General features: G+C 32.8%; 1 protein-coding gene across 2 annotated transcripts; it reads left to right on the forward strand.

Moving 5' to 3' along the window:
* The first annotated feature begins 3,325 nt into the window (after positions 1-3,325).
* Positions 3,326-23,816, forward strand: LOC725479 (dynein heavy chain 5, axonemal). Of its 2 annotated transcripts, none has more exons than XM_026441282.1 (34): positions 3,326-3,778; positions 6,123-6,362; positions 6,466-6,620; positions 6,802-7,025; positions 7,081-7,358; positions 7,441-7,614; positions 7,794-8,023; positions 8,194-8,393; positions 8,470-8,693; positions 9,002-9,177; positions 9,266-9,448; positions 9,515-9,913; positions 10,069-10,319; positions 10,426-10,671; positions 10,759-10,922; positions 11,153-11,404; positions 11,479-11,707; positions 11,779-12,452; positions 12,522-13,327; positions 13,503-13,710; positions 13,811-14,197; positions 14,380-14,552; positions 14,627-14,993; positions 15,190-15,384; positions 15,466-15,604; positions 15,674-15,950; positions 16,025-16,466; positions 16,649-17,997; positions 18,062-21,639; positions 21,712-21,938; positions 21,994-22,305; positions 22,459-22,910; positions 22,980-23,274; positions 23,404-23,816. In XM_026441282.1, the coding sequence occupies exons 1-34, from the start codon at positions 3,752-3,754 to the stop codon at positions 23,788-23,790; spliced, it is 13,920 nt and encodes a 4,639-aa protein (XP_026297067.1). In that variant the 5' UTR covers positions 3,326-3,751; the 3' UTR covers positions 23,791-23,816. The 2 variants fall into 2 exon arrangements, with proteins under 2 accessions (XP_026297067.1, XP_026297066.1); XM_026441281.1 differs by lacking the exon at positions 3,326-3,778 and adding an exon at positions 5,219-5,854.
* Positions 23,817-24,436: the final 620 nt, after the last annotated feature.

The raw sequence follows: 24,436 nt of genomic DNA on the forward strand, positions 1-24,436 counted from the left end.
TGATGGAAATTTGTACACGTTACGTGCTTATATACGTTTGTTTCCTTTTTCTTCTTTTTTTTAATAAAAATGAAGTGTCAATTGAAATTATTATCTATCTTTTGGATTTAAACGAAATTGCATGATACTATTTATTTCTTGTAATATCTTGTATATATACATATAATTTTAATTCTATATAATATATATTATATTTCATAAAATGTTACAAGTGTGGAGAAAAGCAAATTTTGAGAGATTTTCGTTTATTTCCTTTTTATTTGATAATTTTAGAAATAAAATGGTTTTTTACTCTTTATATTTACTAATAATTTTCTAAAACCATAAAAATATTTATATAAAAAATATTCAGTAACAGAATCGATCCTGTTTGAAGCGATTGTTATATTAAAACAATTATGTTATTCAATAATTTAAATTTTAATTGATTTTCATAATTGAAATATTCACTTTCCGATATAATATTAAAGTGATTTTACATATTTCCATAATTACATGCAATCATTTTCAATTCATTATATTCCAATAATAAATTTAAACGAAAGAAAAAGAAGAAAAAATTTAAATAAAAATAAAAGATTTATTAAAACACGTTTCTTAACGCTTTTAATCCTCTATAGAAAACCTGAGTTACTGAAGGACAGAAGAAAAACTTCAGAAATAAAGAAAAGATTTTAAGATTTCATGTAACGATCGTTTAAATTAAATATTTCAGAATTTTTTCAAATTTTTTTCCAAGGGCGATAAAAATTCAAAGAATAGCATTGTTCACCGAGGATTAAATATTATTTAACACCGAGCAAAAATAAGTTAGATGCAATTTGCACGAGATCCGCAACAGAAGAATTAAACATCATTGGATACGGTTCTTCTACGAACGCCTGTGACCTCTTTCGCATTCATGACCCCTTTTTTTCCAGACATTAGCCAAGAAATGTAGGTCGTGCGATGACGAAGGAGCCTACGTGTTACATAAATGCGCTTTAACCCCCGTATTCGAGGAGAATGCGCGTCGTAAATATGGCCGTGAGTTCTCAAGTGTGTCCGTCCTGACACTGAGTGGTACTACTTGCACAGCGCGCCAGTTATTAGTCAATACGCTGACATTAGTCGATACACACGGCCGGTGGTGGTCCAGAGCCGGCGACGCGAGGCTGGAAAAGGGTCAAAAACCCCTTCCATTGAACGGGTTCCTGGAAACGATACTTGCTGGCAAACTTTTGAATTGTTGCCAGTCTCCTTCATTGTTCTCATGGACCAATCGATACCATTTTATTGCCAGTGTGTGCAAATCTTCGACATCATTCGGTGATTTTCTTCTCGTTGCTTCTTTTTTTTTTTTTTTTCACATTGGGATGCAACTTCTTGATTCTCTTTAGACAAATTGTTGATGTTTTCTTTCGTATTTTTATTTGTGGTAGTGAGAATGGAAATAGAGAGATGGAATGGTAAATATTTTTGGATGGATTGAAAATTGATTGAGATGATTTTTGATTGAGATCTTTTCTTCGAAATACTATTCGTTTATTAAACCAAGAAAATACTATCAGGGTAGTTTTCACCATACAATTAATTGAAGTAAAATTAGCAAAAGATGAGGATTATATCATGAAATTTCGAGCAGTAAAAATTTAAAGAAACTGTAATCGATGTTTAAAGTTAAATGAAAGATAAAAGAGAAAGAAAAACGAAATAAAAAATGATAATTATTAAAGATAACGATACATATCTGTGGAAAGAAGATAGTGAAAATATTTTCAATATTATTGCCTTCAAAATTGTATTATAATTCTAATATAAAGTTTGTTCAAAGAAAATTTGGATAAAAATTTTCCTCAGAATTTTTAGAAAAATCTTATGCATCATCTCCTAACGATTTATATTTTCCTCCTAAATAGAAGTTTTCAGTAAAAAATTTTTCTTCATATTTTAATTTTATAACAAGAAAATATAATTGGGAAAAAGATTGAGAAAGAAAAATTTAAAGGCTAGTGATAATAGCAAACATTTTATATTAGGACAATATAATTTAAAGAAGATAATATATTAAAAATTTTGTAAAATTATATACATTTATTCATGCCTATTTTTTATATATCTATTTCTTTTAACTATCTATTACTAATTATTCGATAAGATTTTCTTTTTATTTCTATTTTATATATTAATTCCTCTAAATTGTATTTTTTTCGTTAAAATTATTGAAAGAAACATAAAAGTATACATATATAAAAAATATATATGATATAATACTAAAATATAAAAATATAAACTTAATTTTATTTATTTATTTATTTATTAAGAATTAACTTGTAACGCCATCTTTTCGAAAAACGCTGAACTTCTTCATAAATGTTATCCAAGAGATGGCACCACAAATTAAAGCCCGTTAAAAATATTGAAAAGAAGTGGCGCCATCTCTTCGAAAATCGTTGAACTTTATGTTCCTGCATTTCCTAAGAGATGGCGCCACGAGTCGCTATTGATTTGTGGCGCCATCTCTTCGAAAACCGTTGAACTTTATGTTCCAGCATTTCCGAAGAGATGGCGCCACGAGTCGCTACTGATTTGTGGCGCCATCTCTTCGAAAACCGTTGAACTTTATGTTCCAGGATTTCCTAAGAGATGGCGCCACGAGTCGCTATTGATTTGTGGCGCCATCTCTTCGAAAACCGTTGAACTTTATGTTCCAGCATTTCCTAAGAGATGGCACCACGAGTCGCTACTGATTTGTGGCGCCATCTCTTCGAAAACCGTTGAACTTTATGTTCCAGCATTTCCGAAGAGATGGCGCCACAAGTCAAAACCTATTTAATACTGCTGTCGATAAGTTTTTTTCGCAATTTACGATAAGTTTGAGGACTTTTCGAAGAGATGGCGCTAGCAGTTAATTATAATAAAAAAAAAATAGATAAAATAATAAAGAAGGAAAAAAAAGAAAAATAATGTAAATTTGTACATCCTACATATATTTTATATATATTTTTGTATTTTTATATGTATGTATATTTTATATCTATTGTTATAGTCTTAAATGTATTATTATGTATGTATGTATTATGTATTACGTATTTATATGTATTATATATATATATATATATATATATATGTATATATATATATGTATATAATATTATATATATATAGATAATATATTATATAATGTAATATATAATATATAATATTATATAATATTATATATTAATTATAATAATAATTATAATAATAAAAATATATATAATATATATAAATTAATTATAAAAATATATATATATATATATATAAAATAGTATATTATATTAATATATTTGTTATGTCCATATTATATACACGCACCCTGTATATTTCCTAAGCCATTATTCCTCTACTTATCATGATAATAATTCAATAAAATCATTCATTTACAACAAATATATACATCAGACTCTATCTTTTCTAAATTTTTTCTCTCTTTTCTTAATACAACGATACTTATTCTTCTTGGCCAACAACCAGTAGATTCGACACTCTTTATGCTTCCCTACTTTATGTTTCCGTATTAATACATGCATATAAAAACTAATACATATAAAAACTGCGGGAGGGAGTGGAAACAAAGGGGTAGCGGAGGAGAGAGAGAGACAGGGAAGCATTGTTAGCCAAAAGACTGGGTAACAGAGTTAATGTCGCATTACGGCATGAACTGTATAAGGACGTGGATTGTTTTAAACGGTACAAGGGAGAGAAATTAGTGGAGGAGGAATTGGTGAAAATGACGGAAACCATAGAGGAAGCCAGAGTAAGCAAAAGCCAGAGTAAATAAACTTTGAATAATCTCAAATAGGACTTTTGTTCTGAATTAATAATTCTGTAAAAATCAGGAACGATTAAACGAATAAGTGATTATAATACGATAACGAGGTGGTTGCTAAGGAGATGGTAAATAAGGATACCATTTTACACGAACGAATTTACCAAAAGCTGTTCAGGATAACTATCCTTAGATCTTGATTAGATAACGAGCATTATACTCGACGTTTTCTCCAAGTTTTCACCGGTTGCTTCACGCGAGATTCATTTTAAACTTGAAGACTCGTGTGATTTTGACATTATCCTTTATCAGCCGATCGATTCTCCGCGTTCTTGCACGTAAGAAATGGTGCACTCCCATATGCAAATGCCTGGATAAGCTCGTGTCGTTGTTCGAACAGCGGATGTAACAAATATTCTTAATGTACCTATAAATGTTATTCGAATATCGACACGGCGATAGCGATACAGCTTTCTCGATCTTCGTGTTAAAAGGATATTCGCGTGCTCGGCCAATACGAATCATATTTAATACCGGTTTAATCGATGTTATGCTTGAATAACCATCAATGAGTTTTATTTTTCTATAAGGATATGAATCATTCGATATTTACGTAATCGATGACGTGGTGCATGCATTTTTCGTAATATTTAGATCTGGAAAATTATTGACAAATGATAAGCGATATAGTAAAAGGTATGTATGTAATCATGATACAGAATGACTGATTTATATCTGTGAAATTTTTATTGATGTTTTAGAATGCTAGGATAATTTAATTGTGATCTAGTAGAACAGTTGGAAATAATTTTTTAATTTACAGAACGATTTGACAAATATCTTTGACAAATATATTTTAACAGATATATTTATGGATATTTATCATGATCTAATAATAATGAATATGTACGTGTCTCGATTTTTCATTATAATGAATGATATGAATGCTTGATGTTATGAAATCTGGTTCAATTATATAAAATAATATTATCTGATGATCTAATTATAGAACAAAATCATGTGTATTACAAGCAGATGCTTACCAAATCAACATTTTACATATATTATTAATTTAACTATTATTTTTTTACAGATCCATACAAAAAATTTAAGTGAATTTTTTTATTAATCAAATTTCACACATATCTATATACACATTTTAAATACAATCTAAAAAACAAAAGAATAACATGCAACATGGACCATATATATAAGAAAATAGTGAACAAAATAAAAAAAATTATCAAAACAATTCACAAAACAAAATAAATCCAAACAAATATTAACTTTGACTAAAAACAATATTCAGAAATATCAATTATATATCAAATAAGATTATATGTAAGATAATATATAAAAAAAAATAAATTTTAAATTTCTTAGTATTATGTTAATAATACTTAAAAATATTAATCTTACAATCTTTATAGAAGATATTACTTTGGGATGTATTGTTAATCTCAAAAGTGTTGAATCATCAATTCACTTACAAATATTATTAGAATAATCAACACTTACAATCACGACATTTCTTTTTTATCATATAAACATAAATAACACATTGCAAAATTAATTAATGCCAAATTTAAAAAAGAATCACACGATAAATATAATCTCACTGTAATCATTCTGCCAATATTCCATCGATACACCATTATATAACTTGTGAGAACTGATGTTGAAGCTCAATGCTACAACAACGAGAGAAGGACACACACGTTGTGGTATCAGTATCGACTACACTGGTGGCAGAATCGCGCGGAAATTCCCACACGACACGAACGATGCATAGAAAGGTGGTGCCAGACACGAATTCGTGGCACTGGATATTCGATTACTGCTTACAAATCATTTCGAATCGACGTTCCAATCGTTGGTAAAAACGTCAGTGTGTTACTCGTTCGTTTATCGAGAAATTATATCTCTTTCTCTTTCTCTCTCTCTTTCTGTCTCGGTTCAATTTGTTCAATCATGTTCGTGCAAGCTCCTGCTCTGATGGTTCAACAAAGATCTGAGAATTCTGAAGAAGATAGTGAGGAAGAAGGAACCGGTGATGTTCTCCAGGTTGATCGTTCTTTTGCTTTTTAGATTGATATTTCTTTTACTGTTTTTTATTATTCGAAGGCAAGTGAATTTCATGTTATTTTAAAATGGAATGGAATATGATTGATGAAAATTGATGAAAGTGGTAATAATAATTAAGGAAATCTTGTTGTTGCATAAATGGTATCATACTTTCAATAAATCAGAAAAATATATGGCTGATGGCAAAAACTATTGGATTCGTTATTGCAGCAAAATAATCGAATATCATTGGTAATTTCTTTCATAGAAACGTCGGGAAGAATGCGAAAGAAAGGCGAGACGTGGGGAAATGGATCCCCGATTAGAATTCGCTTTCCAACTTTTGATGGATGCCACACAACTATCACGTCACGAAGTCATGGATCACGTTTTCGAGGGAGATATGCTCGACGAGATCAATCAACTGTTCTTGCCACACATGAGATCCACCCTTCTCTGGTATTATCAGGAAGTGGAGGAGCCTGAAACGTTACGTCCTACAGAAACGGTTCAATTTTCAATCATTATTCAATCAAATATTTTTTGAATGAGAATAATAAACTTACTAAATAACAAAATTTACTGATTGGGTAAAAAATTTCAATGTCTAGATACAAAGTAAAGCTTCGAGTTCTAGACCAAGTCCAAATACACCTGTACCAAAAGTGAAAGAGCAAAAAGAAGTGAAAGAACCAGGAAAGAAGAAATTATTTCTTACCGATGGGTGGCAAGTTCCTTGTACAGGAATATGCATTTATATGTTCAGGTATTTTCTATAGTATTTAATTATTTTCTATATGAGAAAATATTTTAAACAAAAATTGAATCACTTTGAATTTTTAATTATTCGATAGATGAACATACATATACAAAGTTATGGTAAAAAAAATATATTTTAACAATTAAATTTGAAGAAGAAACAGAATGAAACTTGAAACTTCTTTTAGATTAAACGTCTCGAAACAATTGCCCGAGGAAGGTTTCCAAAAAGATCTTTATACTGGTATAATAGACACCAAGAAAGTGGAAATAATAACAGCAATACAAAGAATAGTAGAGCATGTCTTTATGGATGCACTTGCTCATCCTGGTTCCGAGAAAGAGGACGATTGTCCAATGATTAAGAATCTTTTATTACCAGGTTTAAGATCTTTCTGCAGCGCTTTGAAAGGTAATAATAGAATTATAGATAATTGATGTAAATTATATTTTAAAAATTCTTATAGTATGCGAACAGGTGGCTCAGGAGGGACGTGTATTCGACGACAGCGAAGCTTTAATGGGGGAAGTACATAATTTTGAAGAAGCAAAAGCGTTTATGGCAAAAGATAACGCTGTAAATATTGTAGAAGAAAAAGTAAAATCGTGGATTAAATTATTGAAAAACTTCATGGTGGAAAGTAAACAGGTGAAACGGGAAAATGACAATTCTGGTCCGCAACAGGAATTGGAATATTGGAAAAGAAGGGGTGCTCAGTTCAGTCAATTAGTCAACAAACTTCAGGTTTTATCTTTGCATTTCTTATATATTATTCTAACAATTTTTATTAACAACTGAATTGTTAATTCGTTCTATTAATATTTAGGATCATGAAATACGAATGTCCCTTCTCTGTTTGCAAGTTGCACGCTCGAAGTTAATAAAAGATTGGGTTGACGTTGAGGACGAAGTCACCTATTGTTACAACGAAGCTAAAGATAATGCAAAATTCATACAGGCGTTAGAAAAATGTTGTCATTGTTTGTACTTGGACGATCCAGTAAGATAATATTGTAACATTAATTGTTAAAAAAAAATAATAATAATAATTACAACTAAATCTTTGAACATACGTTATATCTCTAATCATATATTTTAATCACACAAAGAACTATAATTATTTATCGATTAGTACGAAAGAAAATTATATTAAATAAAACATAATTATATATTTTTCAGGTAAAAATGAGAGATTCTCTCGTATCGTTGTTACAAACAGTCCGTTTAATATACAGCGTTTCGAGATACTATAACACTTCAGAACGAACTAGTTCATTAATGATAAAGATTACAAATCAAATGATTATAGCTTGTCGAGATTACGTCACAAATAGAAATCGTGAAACTGTTTGGAGTCAAGATCGAGCAGTTGCACGATCAAAGTTGAAGCATTGTTTGAGATTAAACAAGTACATATCTATAATATATATTTGTGAAAAATTATTCTAATTCTTATTATCAAAAAAAAAAAAAAAAAAAAATTATTGGAAGCTTTATATTTTCTAATTCTCTTTATGAATACGAATATAATTGTTTAAAATTATGATTGATTATCTTTTAATATCATTACTTTTTTCAGAGCTTACAGAGAAACATACAGATTAGTTCGATGTTCTCCAGCAATAACCGAAGAAGAATTCTCATTCTCAGAGACTCACGTGTTTGGAAGATTCGATTCCTTTTGCGATAGGATAAGAAAAATTTTAACCATGTTCGAATTGATACAAGATTATAAAAATCTTTTCGAAAGAAGAATGGAGGGCCTTTTGTTAGGAGAAGGTATATCATTTTTCATAAATACTTTTCCTCTTCTTTTATCCCCTATTTATTTAAATTATCTTTCTTATTTCAATAGCATTAGACGATGCAATAAGAACTTTCGAAGAAGCTGAAAAAGTTGCTACCACCAAAGATTACGATTATCTCGATCCAAGAAACACTGAATTTGACACGGATTACAATGACTTCATGACAAAAACAGATACCTTGAAACAGAACATCGGTAATATCATTGAAAAAAATTATGCAGATGTTTGGGAAACTCTTCAGGGTATACGATTTTTAACTCGATTCGAAAAAGTAAAGTGGCGCATTATAGTTGATTAATAATGCACGAATAATTGTACATATTTGTAAAATGGCACAAGATTTTTTTTAATTTTTGAATCATATTTATTTTTGAATTCTTAAATTCCTCAATTATTATTAATATTTTCCCCAATATTCTGGATTCTTGAATTTTCATATTTTGAAATTTTGAATTCTAAAATTTTGAGATTGTTGATCTTTTAATTTCTTTTTTCAAATTTATAAATCTCAATTCTAATTTTTAAATTCTCAAATTATTGTCAAACGTGTACAATTTTTCCTTATTTAATATTTTTAAGGTCAGTGAAAAAGTACCTTTGACGAAGTTAGATGAAAAATACAATATAGTAGTAAAATATTGCGATAGAGAAGTGGACAGAATATTGAAATTATTCAAAAGACAAAGAGATGATCCACCATTACCAAGGCATATGCCAGCCATTGCTGGAAGATTAACTTGGGCAAATTCGTTAAAGTAAATGAAAAAAGATTATCCTTACTATAAATCATTTAAATGAAATTTATTCTTTGTGTATTATTTTTTCAAAATATTCTTTGCTTAGAATACACTTGGATGAGTTAGCTACATCAGTCTCTAATCACCCAGTATTGAAGACGCTTCCACTCAGTATGGAATTAGAAAAAAGATATAATTATGCCATCAGCATATTAAATCAATACAAGTCAGATATATCTGAAGTTTGGACTCATCAAAATTCCTGGGTCATCGAGGATTGTCTAAAACAGTAAATTTATTATTATCCATCTGTATTAAATTTAAACGAAAACTTTATTTTATTTCAATCATCCAGATCTCTGCTGACCATAGACGAAAAGTCCGGAAAGATCAAAGTTAACTTAGAAGAAAGAGTCTCTCTTCTGATTCGAGAAGCTGATTGCTTGGCTAAATTGAATCTCCAAATTCCTATCGTCGCATTAACAATTTTAGCAAAAAAAAACTATTTCACGTTGATCACAAATTCTCTTCAATCGATGATCGAAGAGTTGGTTTTCACATCAAGACGCGTGAAATTGGAAGTGAGGCCATTGCTATTACCGCATTTGGTGCGAGTTGTGTCATTGCTGGAACCTGGTCTGACTTCCTTAAATTGGACCAATCCAAAATGGAAAGAGTTTTATGAGAATACCAAAGAGCAGATCAAGGAATTTGATATACTTATTACAAGGGTTCATGATGTATATGATAATAGGTAATCAATTTTTATTTTATCGTATATATTCAATAAAATTAAAGAATATATATTTTCCAACGAAACATTATTAATTATTTCATTTGGTATCAGAATTTTTGATGATTGACAAATTCTTATGAAATTGAATAAAGATTTTCTTTGTTCTTTCCAAGAATTTTACAGGTGCTAACAGCTATGCAAAAGATTACTTTGCATTCTATATCAGAATCTGATCAACCATGGACGATAGAGGAATTCGTAGAGAAAACGGAAGAAATATGCAGACTCGCAGCGGTAGATTTGTATCGTAAGAGTATGATGGTAGAAGAGGCAGTGGAGGAAGTGCTGGATCTCGTTAAGAATGCCACAGAAAATTTCAAAGACACCGCTAATTCCAGTCAATTAGAATTTTTTAATATCGAAGGTGAATTATCAATTTCCTGATTTAACGATAATCTAACAATTCCTTTTCCTTTTTTAAAATATGATAAACCTCATTTTCCATATTTTTCAATGGAATGAGCTTACAGATAATGAAGAGGTGATCGATCAAACTGTCCAACAAGATTGGTCTTTAGTTTGGAATCTATTTGACAATCCTCATCAATTATTAGCTACCCCTGGTAGCTTGCCAAAGGGAATGCAAGACATGGTTCGAAATGCCGTATCCGAAATGAGGAGATATTACTCCAGAAAAGTCGTAGACGTTCTGATAAAAGTAATCAGGGGTTCATTAGACACCATTAGGAAGAGATTCATTCGAGAAATCGATCCAGGTGTTTTTCCATTCGACAAAATGTAGAAACATTCTCAAATTTAGCGAACGATCGTATAAATAAATAAATAAATAATCCTTCAAACAGACGAGATACCGAACCCAATATTTCTACTTCATGCAACGTTAATGATACCTGTGGTGACTGTGAAACCTAGCTTAGACGATGTGCAGGAAGTTTTAACTTTAATTGGCAAAATCATCGCTGGCGTTGCGAGAGGTGTATCGCAATGGAATTCTAGAGTTAACAAGGTAAAGTTTCTTGAAAATTTTTACCCGATCTTTTTGCTATCGAGGATGAGATATCGAAACAATATCGTTCATGAGATGCGATTCAATTCGATTTTTGTTCAAATCGTTGGATGAAATATCCAGAGTTCCAATGAAAAGAATTATTCATAGCGAACGACATTGCTTGACAGAGTATAAATTAAATCTAACTGGTTATTTTAAATTATTGACAATAACTTTTGATAATTCAGAGTACGTGGAATCAAATTTATTCGAGGAAAAATTTCGCAGACATCGTGATGCGTGCTCAAATGCAAGCAGCGAAGAAGAAGCAAGAGCAAGAAGATCCAAGAGCGAGAAGGCGAAGATTATTTAAAATCATTTCTGAGGAGAAACCGATTTTTCCCGTCCAAAAGCAGAATTTTCACGCGATGGTAATGGATAATAAAGAAGTGATGAAACTATTATCAATATTGAACACTTGTATGCAAGAATTCAAGCCGGTAATAAATATACTTAAATAAAGGATGATGATAAAATTTTACCGAATTATCTTCGTTTCAATGTAAATCCATAGGATCTTGCCGAATTTATCGACAGATGGAAACCATATAAATTTTTATGGAAAAATGAGAAGAGTATGCGAGAATTGTTACAAATTTCTTTGCCCGAGTTTGAAGCTACACTTCGAAAACACAGTGAACTCGAAGACCTTTTAGCCACCGAGCCTGATATGGTCATTTTTGGAAGATCAATTGCTGTCTCCACGGAGAAATTGAAATACGGCCTTTACACGGAAATTAAAGGTAAAGTAAAATTAATTTCAAATCACATTGAATTAAAAATTATAATAAAAAACATATCTATATATAAATAGCATGTACTCACAAAATTGGCCAAGCCATGAAAAAGAAATATCGCCGAGAGATGGAATACGTTTATGCGTTAATGAACGAAATGGATCGCAAATTGGATCGTCAGATACGCGATCTGGACGACATACGTCTTATCATGGACACATTAAAGAAGATTCGCGAGCAAGAGGTCGACATGGAACTAAAAATTGACCCGATCGAGGAAGCCTTCAATATAGTCACGAGATACGAAGTGCCAGTGGATCAAGAATGTCTCGAGCAGGTCGACAATTTGAGATACACGTGGCAACAATTGCTCGCAAGGGCACAAGAAACTCACGTATTATTGTTGAAGTTGCAACCACAATTCGAGGAAGATCTTAGAATCAATCTCGAGAATTTTCGTATCGATAACAAGATGTATTGCGAGGAATACAAATCCTCTGGGCCTATGCAACCTGGTCTCAGTCCGAGAGAAGCCTCGGATAGACAGATTTTGTTTCAAAATAGATTCGATGGGATGTGGAGGAAATTACAGACATATCAGAGCGGGGAAGAACTGTTCGGTCTGCCCACAACTGATTATCCTGAGCTTTCGCAGATAAGAAAAGAGTTAAATTTGCTTCAGAAATTGTATAAATTGTACAATGATGTTATCGATAGAGTGAACAGTTACTATGATATTCCATGGAGCGAAGTAAAGTATTTTTCCTTTGATAAAAATTTCAGTTTTGTAATATAGAAATTTAAAACATTTATAATTTAGGTCAATATCGAGGATATAAACAACGAATTAATGGAGTTTCAAAATCGGTGTCGCAAGTTGCCGAAAGGTCTGAAAGAATGGCCCGCATTCTTTGCATTGAAGAAAACTATCGACGATTTTAACGACATGTGTCCTCTCTTGGAATTAATGGCCAACAAAGCCATGAAACCTCGCCACTGGAACAGGATCATAGAAGTGACGGATTATTCGTTCGATCTTGAAAGCGAGGGTTTCTGTTTGAAAAATATTTTGGAGGCGCCGTTGTTGAAATACAAAGAGGACATCGAGGATATTTGCATCTCTGCCATGAAAGAGAAAGATATCGAGGCCAAATTAAGAACTGTGGTGAACGAATGGTCGTCCCACGAGTTGACGTTTATGACGTTTAACAACAGAGGGGAATTATTATTGAGAGGAGACACCACCGCTGAAACGATCGGTCAACTCGAGGATAGTTTGATGGTGCTTGGTTCGTTGATGTCGAATAGATACAATGCACCGTTTCGTAAGCAGATACAACAATGGCTTACGGATCTGTCGAACACGAATGAAATTTTAGAAAGATGGCTATTAGTACAGAATATGTGGGTTTATCTGGAAGCTGTGTTCGTTGGCGGTGATATAGCGAAGCAATTGCCCAAAGAGGCGAAAAGATTTGGCAAGATAGATAAAAGTTGGCAGAAAATCATGCAAAGGGCACACGAGACTCCAGGAGTGGTGCCATGCTGCGTGGGCGATGATTTACTTAAACAGCTTTTGCCTCATCTGCAAGAACAGTTGGAATTATGTCAGAAATCTCTTAGTGGGTAAGTTTTTTGTTAATGGAATTTAAATTCTGTAAAATATGTAAATATATTTTTTCCATATTTTACAGTATATTCGTTGCCATCCAAGAATTTATAAAACATAATGCATAAATTTTAATTAATTTAAGAATTAATATAAGAAAATATTGTTGCAATGATTAAAACGTGTTTCCAGATACTTAGAAAAGAAACGTATGATGTTTCCAAGGTTTTTCTTTGTATCAGATCCTGCTTTATTGGAGATACTTGGTCAAGCATCTGATTCTCACACAATACAGAATCATTTACTATCTATTTTTGATAATACACGTTATGTGAAGTTTCATGATATCGAATATAACAAAATGATCGCCATTATTTCATCCGAAGGTGAAACAATTTTGGTGAGTACTTCAATGGAAAATTAAACGATCGAAATATTTATTTATCAAAGAAATATATTAACAATGAAAAATAATATATTGATCAATGTTTAAAATATAGCTTGAAAAGGCTGTAAGGGCGGAAGGTTCAGTGGAAACATGGTTAATGCAACTTTTACACACATCGCAACAATCTTTGCACTCGATAATCCGACAGAGTTACTTCATGATTAATGATATGAATTTCAATCTTCTTAGTTATTTGGATAAAATGCCTGCACAAGTTGGTTTATTAGGAATACAAATGATCTGGACCAGGGATAGTGAAATAGCTTTGGCTCAAGCTCGTGCGGATAAAAAGATCATGGCGGAAACGAATAACAGATTTCTGGATTTATTGAATACATTAATCGATCAAACTACCAGAGATCTTGCGAAAATTGAAAGAACAAAATTCGAAACTTTGATCACTATTCACGTGCACCAACGTGATATTTTTGATATATTAGTAAGTTATAAAAGAATAACTTTTTTATTAATAATACATACAAATTGTATTTTCTTATAATATATAATATAATAAAAGGTTCAAGCATGATATCAAATTCAAATCTTCTATCTAATTTTTCACGAAATATAATATTTCTACTTGTTTTTCAAAAATATCAATTTATAAAATGTTCCACGTAGTGCCGTTTGAATGTGCGATCGATAAACGATTTCGAATGGTTGAAGCAATGCAGATTTTATTTCAAAGAAGATCTCGACAAAACATCGATCTGCATAACAGACGTGAACTTTACGTATCAAAATGAATATTTGGGATGCACTGAACGACTCGTGATTACTCCGTTAACAGATAGGTAATCGAGAAAGTTACTTACCTAATTAATGAATAAATGAATTGTTCTCAAATTTATGTGCCATCATTCCACAGATGTTACATAACTTTAGCTCAAGCATTATCTATGTCTATGGGTGGTTCACCTTGTGGCCCAGCTGGAACAGGCAAAACAGAGACTGTTAAAGATATGGGAAAAACCTTGGCCAAATATGTAGTGGTGTTCAATTGTTCGGATCAAATGGACTATAGAGGATTGGGAAGAATATATAAGGGATTGGCACAAAGTGGTTCTTGGGGTTGTTTTGACGAGTTCAATAGAATCGAATTGCCAGTTTTGTCTGTTGCTGCTCAACAAGTTGCAGTCGTTTTGGCTGCGAAAAAAGAGAAAAAGAAACAATTTATTTTTACCGATGGGGATCTGATAGACATGTGCCCTGAACTTGGAATATTTATAACAATGGTAAAAGCATTAATAATATTACATATATATTAATTTTATAATAAAATATGCATCAATGTAATTTATTTGATTCTTATACCAAATATTTAAAAGAATTTTTAGTTCTTTTAAATAAAGAATTATTGAAATTACTTTTAAAAATCTGTAATCTATTAAAATATAAAAATTAAACTTTAATTAAAATGAATGGTTACAGAATCCAGGATACGCTGGCAGGAAAGAACTTCCAGAGAATCTAAAGATACAATTCCGTACCGTCGCCATGATGGTACCTGACAGACAAATCATTATTCGGGTAAAATTGGCCAGTTGTGGTTTCTTAGAGAACATCACGCTTGCTCGCAAATTTTACACTTTGTACAAACTCTGTGAAGAACAACTTACAAAACAGGTAATTATTTATCTGTTTATTATAACATATCACATTAATTATTTAAAAAATAGATGAATAAATCGAACATGTTCCATTTAGGTACATTACGATTTCGGTCTAAGAAATATATTATCCGTTCTAAGGACATTAGGAGCGGCAAAAAGAGTGAATTCGAAAGATTCTGAGAGCACCATTGTTATGCGTGTTTTAAGAGATATGAATCTTTCGAAACTCATAGGTAAATATTTATAATATATGTATATTTTATAGTATCTGTTAAAAACTTACAAAATTTTTCTAATTTCAGATGAGGACGAACCATTGTTTATCTCATTGGTGGCTGATCTCTTTCCAAATCAAGCTCTTGAAAAGACTTCTTATCCAGAATTGGAAGCTGCTATTAATCTGCAAGTAGAAGAAGCTGGATTAATATATCATCCACCATGGGTGCTAAAATTGATACAATTATACGAGACACAAAGAGTGAGGCATGGAATAATGACTTTAGGTCCAACTGGTGCAGGAAAAACCACTTGTATACACATTTTGATGAAAGCTCTAACGCAATGCGGTAATTTTCATAGGTAATAATAAATAATTTATACAAATGATTTCTCTGAAGTTCAAAAATTCAATCGCTCAAAAATCGTTTTTTCAGAGAAATGAGAATGAATCCGAAAAGTATAACAGCAGCACAAATGTTTGGACGATTGGACGTCGCAACCAATGATTGGACAGATGGAATATTTTCAGCTTTGTGGCGGAAAACGTTGAAATTGAAAGAAGGAGAATACGTATGGTTGGTTCTGGATGGACCTGTTGATAGTATCTGGATCGAGAATTTAAATTCCGTGTTGGATGACAATAAAACTCTGACTCTTGCAAATGGCGATCGATTATCGATGTCATCTAATTGCAAAATCATCTTCGAGCCTCACAATATTGATAATGCAAGCCCGGCAACGGTATCCCGGAACGGAATGGTGTACATGAGTTCATCAGGACTTGATTGGAATCCCGTGGTGACTGCTTGGTTGAACAATCGAACACCTCTGGAACAAGAAGTGTTTGGTCAGTGTTTCGAGAAATCTTTTGCACAGGTAAAAAGAATTAATTCCCATTTTTTATTCTTTCTCAAATATCTTATAATTTTAAGAAATTATTTTTACTCAGATTGTTAATAATGAAACAACAATTTTTAAAATATAAAATTATAGATATACGATAATACTCATAATACTCATAATTATAATACTCACAATAATATTTAACATTTTTATAGATCTATTCATGGAGCACTCAAGCATTATTATTGACCATAAACGTTTTACAATGCAACATAGTTAGACAGATGTTGTGCCTTCTTGAAGGTTTAATTCCGAAAACGTCCATAGAAGAAGAGGAAACGGAGGAAACGGAAGAGGAAAAGAGACAACCAATGACGGCTGAACACCTGAAACGTTTTTACGTTTTTGCTTTGATATGGGGCATAGGAGCATTATTGGAAACATCGGACAGACAAAAATACGACGTCTATCTCCGACAGAATTTCGAAAGTTTAGATTTGCCAACGTCGGAAGAATATCCTGAAGCTAAGCTATTCGATTTCTACGTCACTGAAAAGGGTAAATGGGATACATGGACAAGTATGGTAACCAATTACGTCTATTCTGAATATTCAACGTCCGATTATAGCAACATATTGGTTCCCATCCCCGATAACGTCAGAATAACATACCTAATCGATCTAATTGGTCGCCAAGATAAAGCAGTTTTGCTTATAGGCGAACAAGGATCGGCTAAAACTGTGATGATGAAGTCTTATATGAAAAAAGCGAATCCTGAAACCACGTTGAGTAGATCGTTCAATTTCAGCTCGGCCACGAGTCCGTATCAATTTCAAAAAACTATCGAAAGTTACATAGAAAAACGTCTGGGTAACACGTTCGGTCCACCAGGGGGGAAAAAAATGTTGGTCTTCATCGATGACATAAATTTACCGCAAATCAACGAGTGGGGTGATCAAGTTACCAATGAAATAGTTCGACAGACGATGGACATGAAGGGATTTTACTCTCTGGAGAAACCTGGAGACTTCACTGTCGTTGTAGACATAACATTTCTGGCAGCCATGTGTCAACCAGGCGGTGGAAGAAACGATATTCCCCAAAGATTAAAGAGACAATTCTGCATCTTCAATTGTACGTTACCTGACGAAGCTTCCATTGATCGAATTTTTGGCGTACTCTCAGAGGGCCATTATAGAAGAGGATTTTCAATGGAAGTTAAGAATCTCGTGAAAAAGATGGTTCCTATGACGAGAATACTTTGGGAGAGAACCAGAACAACATTATTGCCTACACCGGCAAAGTTTCATTATATATTCAATCTAAGAGATTTGTCAAGAGTTTGGCAAGGTATGCTTGGCACGCTATCTACAGTTATCGACAAAGAAAAGGTCCTCATGTTGTTGTGGAAACACGAATGCAATCGCGTATTCAGTGACAGACTCACTTTACAAGCCGATAAAAATTGGTTTAACGAAGAGGTTTTGAAAGTTGTGAATGAAATGTTGGGAGAAAGTTATTGTAAAATGCTTGACAAAGATCCTGCATTTGTGGACTTCATGAGGTAAGTGCAGTACATTAAGAATCAATATGAAATTTGTTTCTACTTCTTTCACGATCAATTTTAGAGACGCTCCAGAACCAACTGGTGAAGAAGGTGAGGATACTGACGTGGAATTGCCGAAAGTGTACGAACCGGTTTATGACGAGCAGATCCTCAGAGAGAGATTAGAAATGTTTCTTTCACAATTCAACGAAATGCAAAGAGGATCTGGGATGGACTTGGTCTTTTTCCCTGATGCCATGTTACACTTGGTCAAAATATCCAGAGTCATCAGACATCCGAAAGGGAATGTAATGTTGGTGGGAGTTGGAGGATCTGGAAAGCAAAGTCTCACGAAATTATCATCCTTCATCGCCGGTTATAAAACGTTTCAAATCACTTTAACAAGATCTTACAATGTGGCAAACTTCTTAGAAGATCTAAGATATTTATATCGAACGTGTGGAGCTCAAGGAAAGAGTACTACATTTATATTCACCGATTTGGATATTAAAGAGGAAGGTTTCTTGGAATATTTAAACAATATTCTAAGCTCTGGAATTATCAGCAATTTATTCACTCGCGACGAACAGCAAGAGATCATTTCAGAATTGACGCCTATCCTGAGACGTGAAAATCCAAAACGAACGATCAACAACGAGCTTGTAATGGATTTCTTCCTTCAAAGAACCTGCCAGAATCTACACGTTGTACTCTGTTTCTCTCCTGTTGGGGAGAAATTTAGAAATCGTGCTCAACGTTTCCCAGCTCTTATATCCGGATGCACCATTGATTGGTTCCAACCATGGCCTAAAGACGCCCTGATCTTAGTCGCTAAACATTTTCTGCACGACTTTAACATAGTTTGTACAAACGAGGTTAAAGTTGAACTGGTAAACGCTCTAGGCTCTATACAAGACATCGTTTCTATGACATCTACGGAATATTTCCAACGATTCCGTCGCGCCACTCACGTCACGCCGAAATCATACTTGAATTTCATCGGTGGTTACAAGAATATTTATCAGAGCAAGCAATACGAATTAGGGGAAGGAGCTAAGAGAATGGATACCGGTTTAGCGAAATTGGAGGAAGCTTCGATATCGGTGGAAATTTTAAAAAGAGATCTCGATGTGATGGAAAAAGAGCTCGTACAAGCATCTGAGAAAGCAGAAACGGTCCTCTTGGAAGTGACGGAAAGAGCAATGCAGGCGGAGGCTTTCAAGAATCAGGTGCAAAAAGTGAAGGAGAAAGCTGAACAATTGGTAGCTTGCATAGCAGAGGAGAAAGCATTAGCTGAACAAAAATTAGAGGCTGCTAAACCAGCATTGGAAGAAGCAGAGGCTGCTTTGAATACTATCAAACCAGCCCATATTGCTACCGTGAGAAAATTGGGTAGGCCTCCTCACCTTATCATGAGAATTATGGATTGCGTGTTGATTCTGTTTCAACGCAAAATTGGCTCTGTCATTCCGGATATGGCAGCACCATGCCCAAAACCTTCTTGGGCGGAATCTTTAAAACTAATGGCCAGCACCACGTTCCTACTTCAATTGCAAAATTATCCGAAAGATATAATAAATAACGAGATGGTCGAACTGCTTCAACCTTACTTCAATATGGAAGATTATAATATGGAAACTGCCAGACGAGTTTGCGGTGATGTGGCGGGTTTATTATCTTGGACAAAGGCTATGGCTTTCTTCCATTCGGTGAACAAGGAGGTTCTTCCATTGAAGGCTAATTTAGCGTTACAGGAAGTAAGACTCAAGATGGCAATGGAGGATTTGGCGAACGCCGAAAGAGAATTATCCGAAAGAGAAATGGCTCTACAAGCGGTTAAAGAGCAATACGACTCGGCTGTTTCAGAGAAACAAAGATTGACAGAAGCTGCAAACGTGTGCCTTAGGAAAATGACAGCCGCGACTGCGTTGATCAATGGGTTAGGTGGTGAGAAGATACGTTGGACCGAGCAAAGCAGCGAATTCAAAATTCAATTAGGACGATTGGTTGGGGATGTTTTATTGGCTACAGGTTTCCTGTCTTACTGCGGACCTTACAATCAACAATATAGAGCTAGTTTGGTGTGTTCTTGGATGAACATTTTGGCAACCAAATCTATTCCATTCACTGATAATCTAAATATCACGAATATGCTCGTGGACAGTGGAACGATGTCGGAATGGACGCTTCAAGGATTACCTAATGATGAATTGTCGGTGCAAAACGCGCTCATCGTGACTAAATCATCCTCTTATCCTTTATTAGTAGATCCTCAAAATCAAGGAAAAATGTGGATAAAGAACAAAGAATGTATGAACGAGTTACAGATCACATCCCTTAATCACAAATATTTCAGAACTCATCTTGAAGACAGTCTCTCTCTAGGCAGACCGTTGTTGATAGAAGACATCGCAGAAGAGCTGGATCCAGTTCTCGATAACGTGTTGGAAAAAAATTTTATTAAATCTGGTTCCATCGAGAAGGTGATCGTAGGTGACAAAGAATGCGACGTGATGCCAGGTTTTATGTTATACATCACTACGAAATTACCAAATCCTGCTTACAGTCCAGAAATTTCGGCAAAGACATCGATAATCGATTTTACCGTCACGATGTTAGGATTAGAAGATCAATTACTCGGCAGAGTGATCCTTATGGAAAAATCAGATCTGGAGGCGGAAAGAGTTGCCCTGTTCGAATCTGTGATGACGAATCAACGATCGATGAAGGAATTGGAGAGTACGTTGTTACATCGTCTCACGTCCTCTGAAGGCTCTCTAGTGGACGACGAAGCACTTATAAACGTGCTCAGGGAAACTAAGGTAACCGCAGAATCGGTGAACGAGAAATTAAGAGTGTCCGCGTTAACGGAAAAGAAGATCATGTTAGCCCGTGAAGAATTCCGTGCCGTTGCATCAAGAGGATCTATCTTATATTTTCTTATCGTAGAAATGAGCAACGTGAACGTAATGTATCAAAATTCGTTGAAACAATTTTTGACTATATTTGATAATTCCATTACCAAATCTGTGAAGAATTCTATTACCAGCGAACGAATAAACATAATTCTTCGACATCTCACGTACGAAGTATGGGCCTTTACTTTGAGGAGTTTATACGAACGGCACAAATCGTTGTTCACCTTAATGTTAGCGATGAAGATAGATTGTCATCGTGGTGCGATTTCTCATACAGAATTCAATGCTTTCATAAAAGGTGGTGCATCCTTGGATTTAAATGCAGTTATCCCGAAACCGTTTAAATGGATTCTCGATATAACTTGGTTAAATTTGGTCGAGATTAGTAAACTGGACATATTTTCGGATATACTGACGAAAATTGAATATGCCGAAAAGGAATGGCGAATATGGTACGAAAAAGAGAGACCCGAAGAGGAAGAACTTCCTTGTGGATATCAAAAGAAACTTGACGTGTTCAGAAAGTTACTTTTAATCAGATCATGGAGTCCAGACAGAACATTGTCTCAGGCAAAAAAATACGTGATTGAATCATTGGGAAAAGAATATGGGGAAACTAAGATATTGGATCTAGAAGCTACTTGGTTAGAATCTGAAGTTAGAACACCGCTTATATGTATACTTTCGATCGGATCGGATCCTAGCCCACAGATTACAATACTTGCAAAACAAAAATCTATTCGTAAGCGAATTGATAAAATATAATTTAATTGAAGATGAATTATTCTCGAAATAATGTAAATTTTTATTTAAGAATTACGATCAGTCTCCATGGGTCAAGGCCAAGAATTTCATGCTCGAAAATTTATTTCCGATGCTATGAATACCGGAAGTTGGGTTTTGCTGCAAAATGTTCACTTGTCCCTTCCATTTTGCACGGAGGTCATGGACGCTTTAGTTGAAACAGAAACTGTGCACGAAGCATTTAGGCTTTGGATGACTACAGAAGTCCATTCGCAATTTCCTATCGGTTTATTACAGGTTCTCATCTATATCTTGTAATTTATAAAAATATAATCACATGTAATTATTCCAGATGGCTATTAAATTTACAAACGAACCACCGCAAGGTATTAGAGCTAGCTTAAAGAGAACTTACCAGGGTATGACACAAGATACATTGGATTATAGCACACAATCGCAATGGCCACCTTTATTGTACGCTGTTGCATTTCTACATACAGTAGTACAGGAACGTAGAAAGTTCGGACCTCTTGGTTGGAATATACCTTATGAATTTAATCAGGCTGATTTTTCTGCTTCTGTCCAATTTATACAAAATCACTTGGATGATATGGATCCGAAAAGGGATGTATCATGGCCAACTGTTTGCTATATGCTAGGAGAGGTTTGATTATTTTATTAATATTATAAACCTTTATTGAAAAATATTAATTTATTTTAAATAATATTAAATCTAAAATAAGAAATGTATATAACATCGAATAAAATATTTATTTATAATATAATATATATAATATAATATTTATATTTATATCAGGTTCAATACGGTGGCAGAGTCACCGATGATTTCGATAAACGATTGTTAACAACATTTACTCATGTTTGGTTTTGCGATGTATTATTACGACCTGGTTTCGAGTTTTATCGTGGATACAAGGTACCACAAACCAAGAATCTTCAAGGATACTTGGATTACATTGATGGTTTGCCTGCAATGGATACACCCGAAGTTTTTGGCTTACATCCGAACGCGGACATTACTTATCAAATAAACACGGCAAAAGGAATACTTGACACAATTTTGAGCGTTCAACCCAAAGAAGGAGGTGCGCAAGGAGGTGAAACGAGAGAGAACGTCGTGTATAAACTTGCCACAGACATGTTGGCCAAATTACCGAAACAATACAATTCGTTTGAAGTGAAAGAAGCACTTCAACGAATGGGAGCCTTGTTACCGATGAATATATTTTTAAGACAAGAAATCGACAGGTATAATTTTTTATTTTTTATCATCTCTCTTTTAAAATTTGTTTCCTTGTTAATTTTATAAATTTACAGGATAAGCAAAGTTATTAAAGAAGTGCGCAATACTTTAACAGATTTAAAATTAGCTATCGAAGGTACCATTGTGATGAGTCAAGGTTTGCGTAAGTCACTAGATGCAATGTATGATGCTCGTATTCCAGAGAAATGGTTAAAAATATCCTGGGAATCGGCAACATTGGGATTTTGGTATACGGAACTTTTGGAACGAGATTATCAATTCAGATTATGGTGCATTTATGGCAGACCTAAAGTATTTTGGATGACTGGTTTCTTTAATCCTCAGGGATTTCTAACTGCTATGCGACAAGTTAGATAAATATGTTTCAATTTAATTTAATTTTCTTAATTTAATTTAATTTCTTTAATGTGATGTAATATTTATCAATTGAAAAGAATATTATTTATATTTTAAATAATAAATTTGAATATTTTGCAGGAAGTGACTCGAGCGCATAAAGGATGGGCTCTTGATTCTGTAGTGTTGCAAAATTTGATCACAAGATTTAATAAAGAAGATATAAAGAATCAACCTCAGGAAGGAGTTTACGTTCATGGTCTATTTTTGGAAGGAGCCTCGCTCGATCGTAAAACAAGCAAATTAATAGAAAGTAAACCGAAAGTTTTATATGAACAAATGCCAGTAATTTATATTTATGCCATAAATACAACTGCAGGAAAAGATCCGAAACTTTATGAATGTCCTATATATAGAAAACCACAAAGAACAGATTCGAAATACATCGGATCGATAGACTTTGAAACTGATCATAATCCTCGACATTGGACATTACGAGGTGTAGCTCTTTTATGCGACATAAAATAAAATAAAATGTCTCAACTATGGTATTATTCTTTCTTTTTATTATTATTTTCTTATTTTTCTTTTCTAATATGCATATTTATCAATCCTATAATCAGTAATAAATAATTTTTTTTTAAATTTACTATGCTTTTGTGAAAAATATATATTAGTAATTGACTATAATAAAAGATTAATATTCAATCTTTTTAAAAATATTCGGTTACAAATAGTTAATTTATAGAATAAATATTAATTTACTGACTTTTGATTTTTATCTATATTTTATTCTATTACAATACTTTTTCTTCAATTTTATATATAATTTATAAATATTATAAATTTATTGGTATTTTAAAATATAAAGATATTCACAATATGAAAAAGCAAATTAAAAACGATAATCTTATTTTAAATTTAATCTACATTCTATAATCTTTATAAATAATTATTTATATATAGAAAAAAATATTATTTCCTGTAAATAAAAATTTATAAAATCATAAAAATAATTAATTTTTAAGTAATATAAATAATATGTGACTTTAAAATATTTATTGATCAAATTCAAATTTTAATAAATAAATTATTAAATATTATATAATATTTTAATAATATATAATATTATATAATATTATATATAGAAATATTACTATAGAAAATAATTTTC

This window comes from Apis mellifera, linkage group LG6, assembly GCF_003254395.2.
Source record: "Apis mellifera strain DH4 linkage group LG6, Amel_HAv3.1, whole genome shotgun sequence".
Lineage (NCBI taxonomy): Eukaryota > Metazoa > Arthropoda > Insecta > Hymenoptera > Apidae > Apis > Apis mellifera.

Excerpts from the sequence above, each read along its gene's own strand:
- LOC725479 (XM_026441281.1), top strand. The coding sequence starts at position 5,762 with ATGTTCGTGCAAGCTCCTGCTCTGATGGTTCAACAAAGATCTGAGAAT. Across the intron at positions 15,605-15,673 it reads GAATCTTTCGAAACTCATAG|ATGAGGACGAACCATTGTTT; the intron begins GTAAATATTTAT and ends TTCTAATTTCAG. Across the intron at positions 21,640-21,711 it reads TGCAAAACAAAAATCTATTC|AATTACGATCAGTCTCCATG; the intron begins GTAAGCGAATTG and ends TTTTTATTTAAG.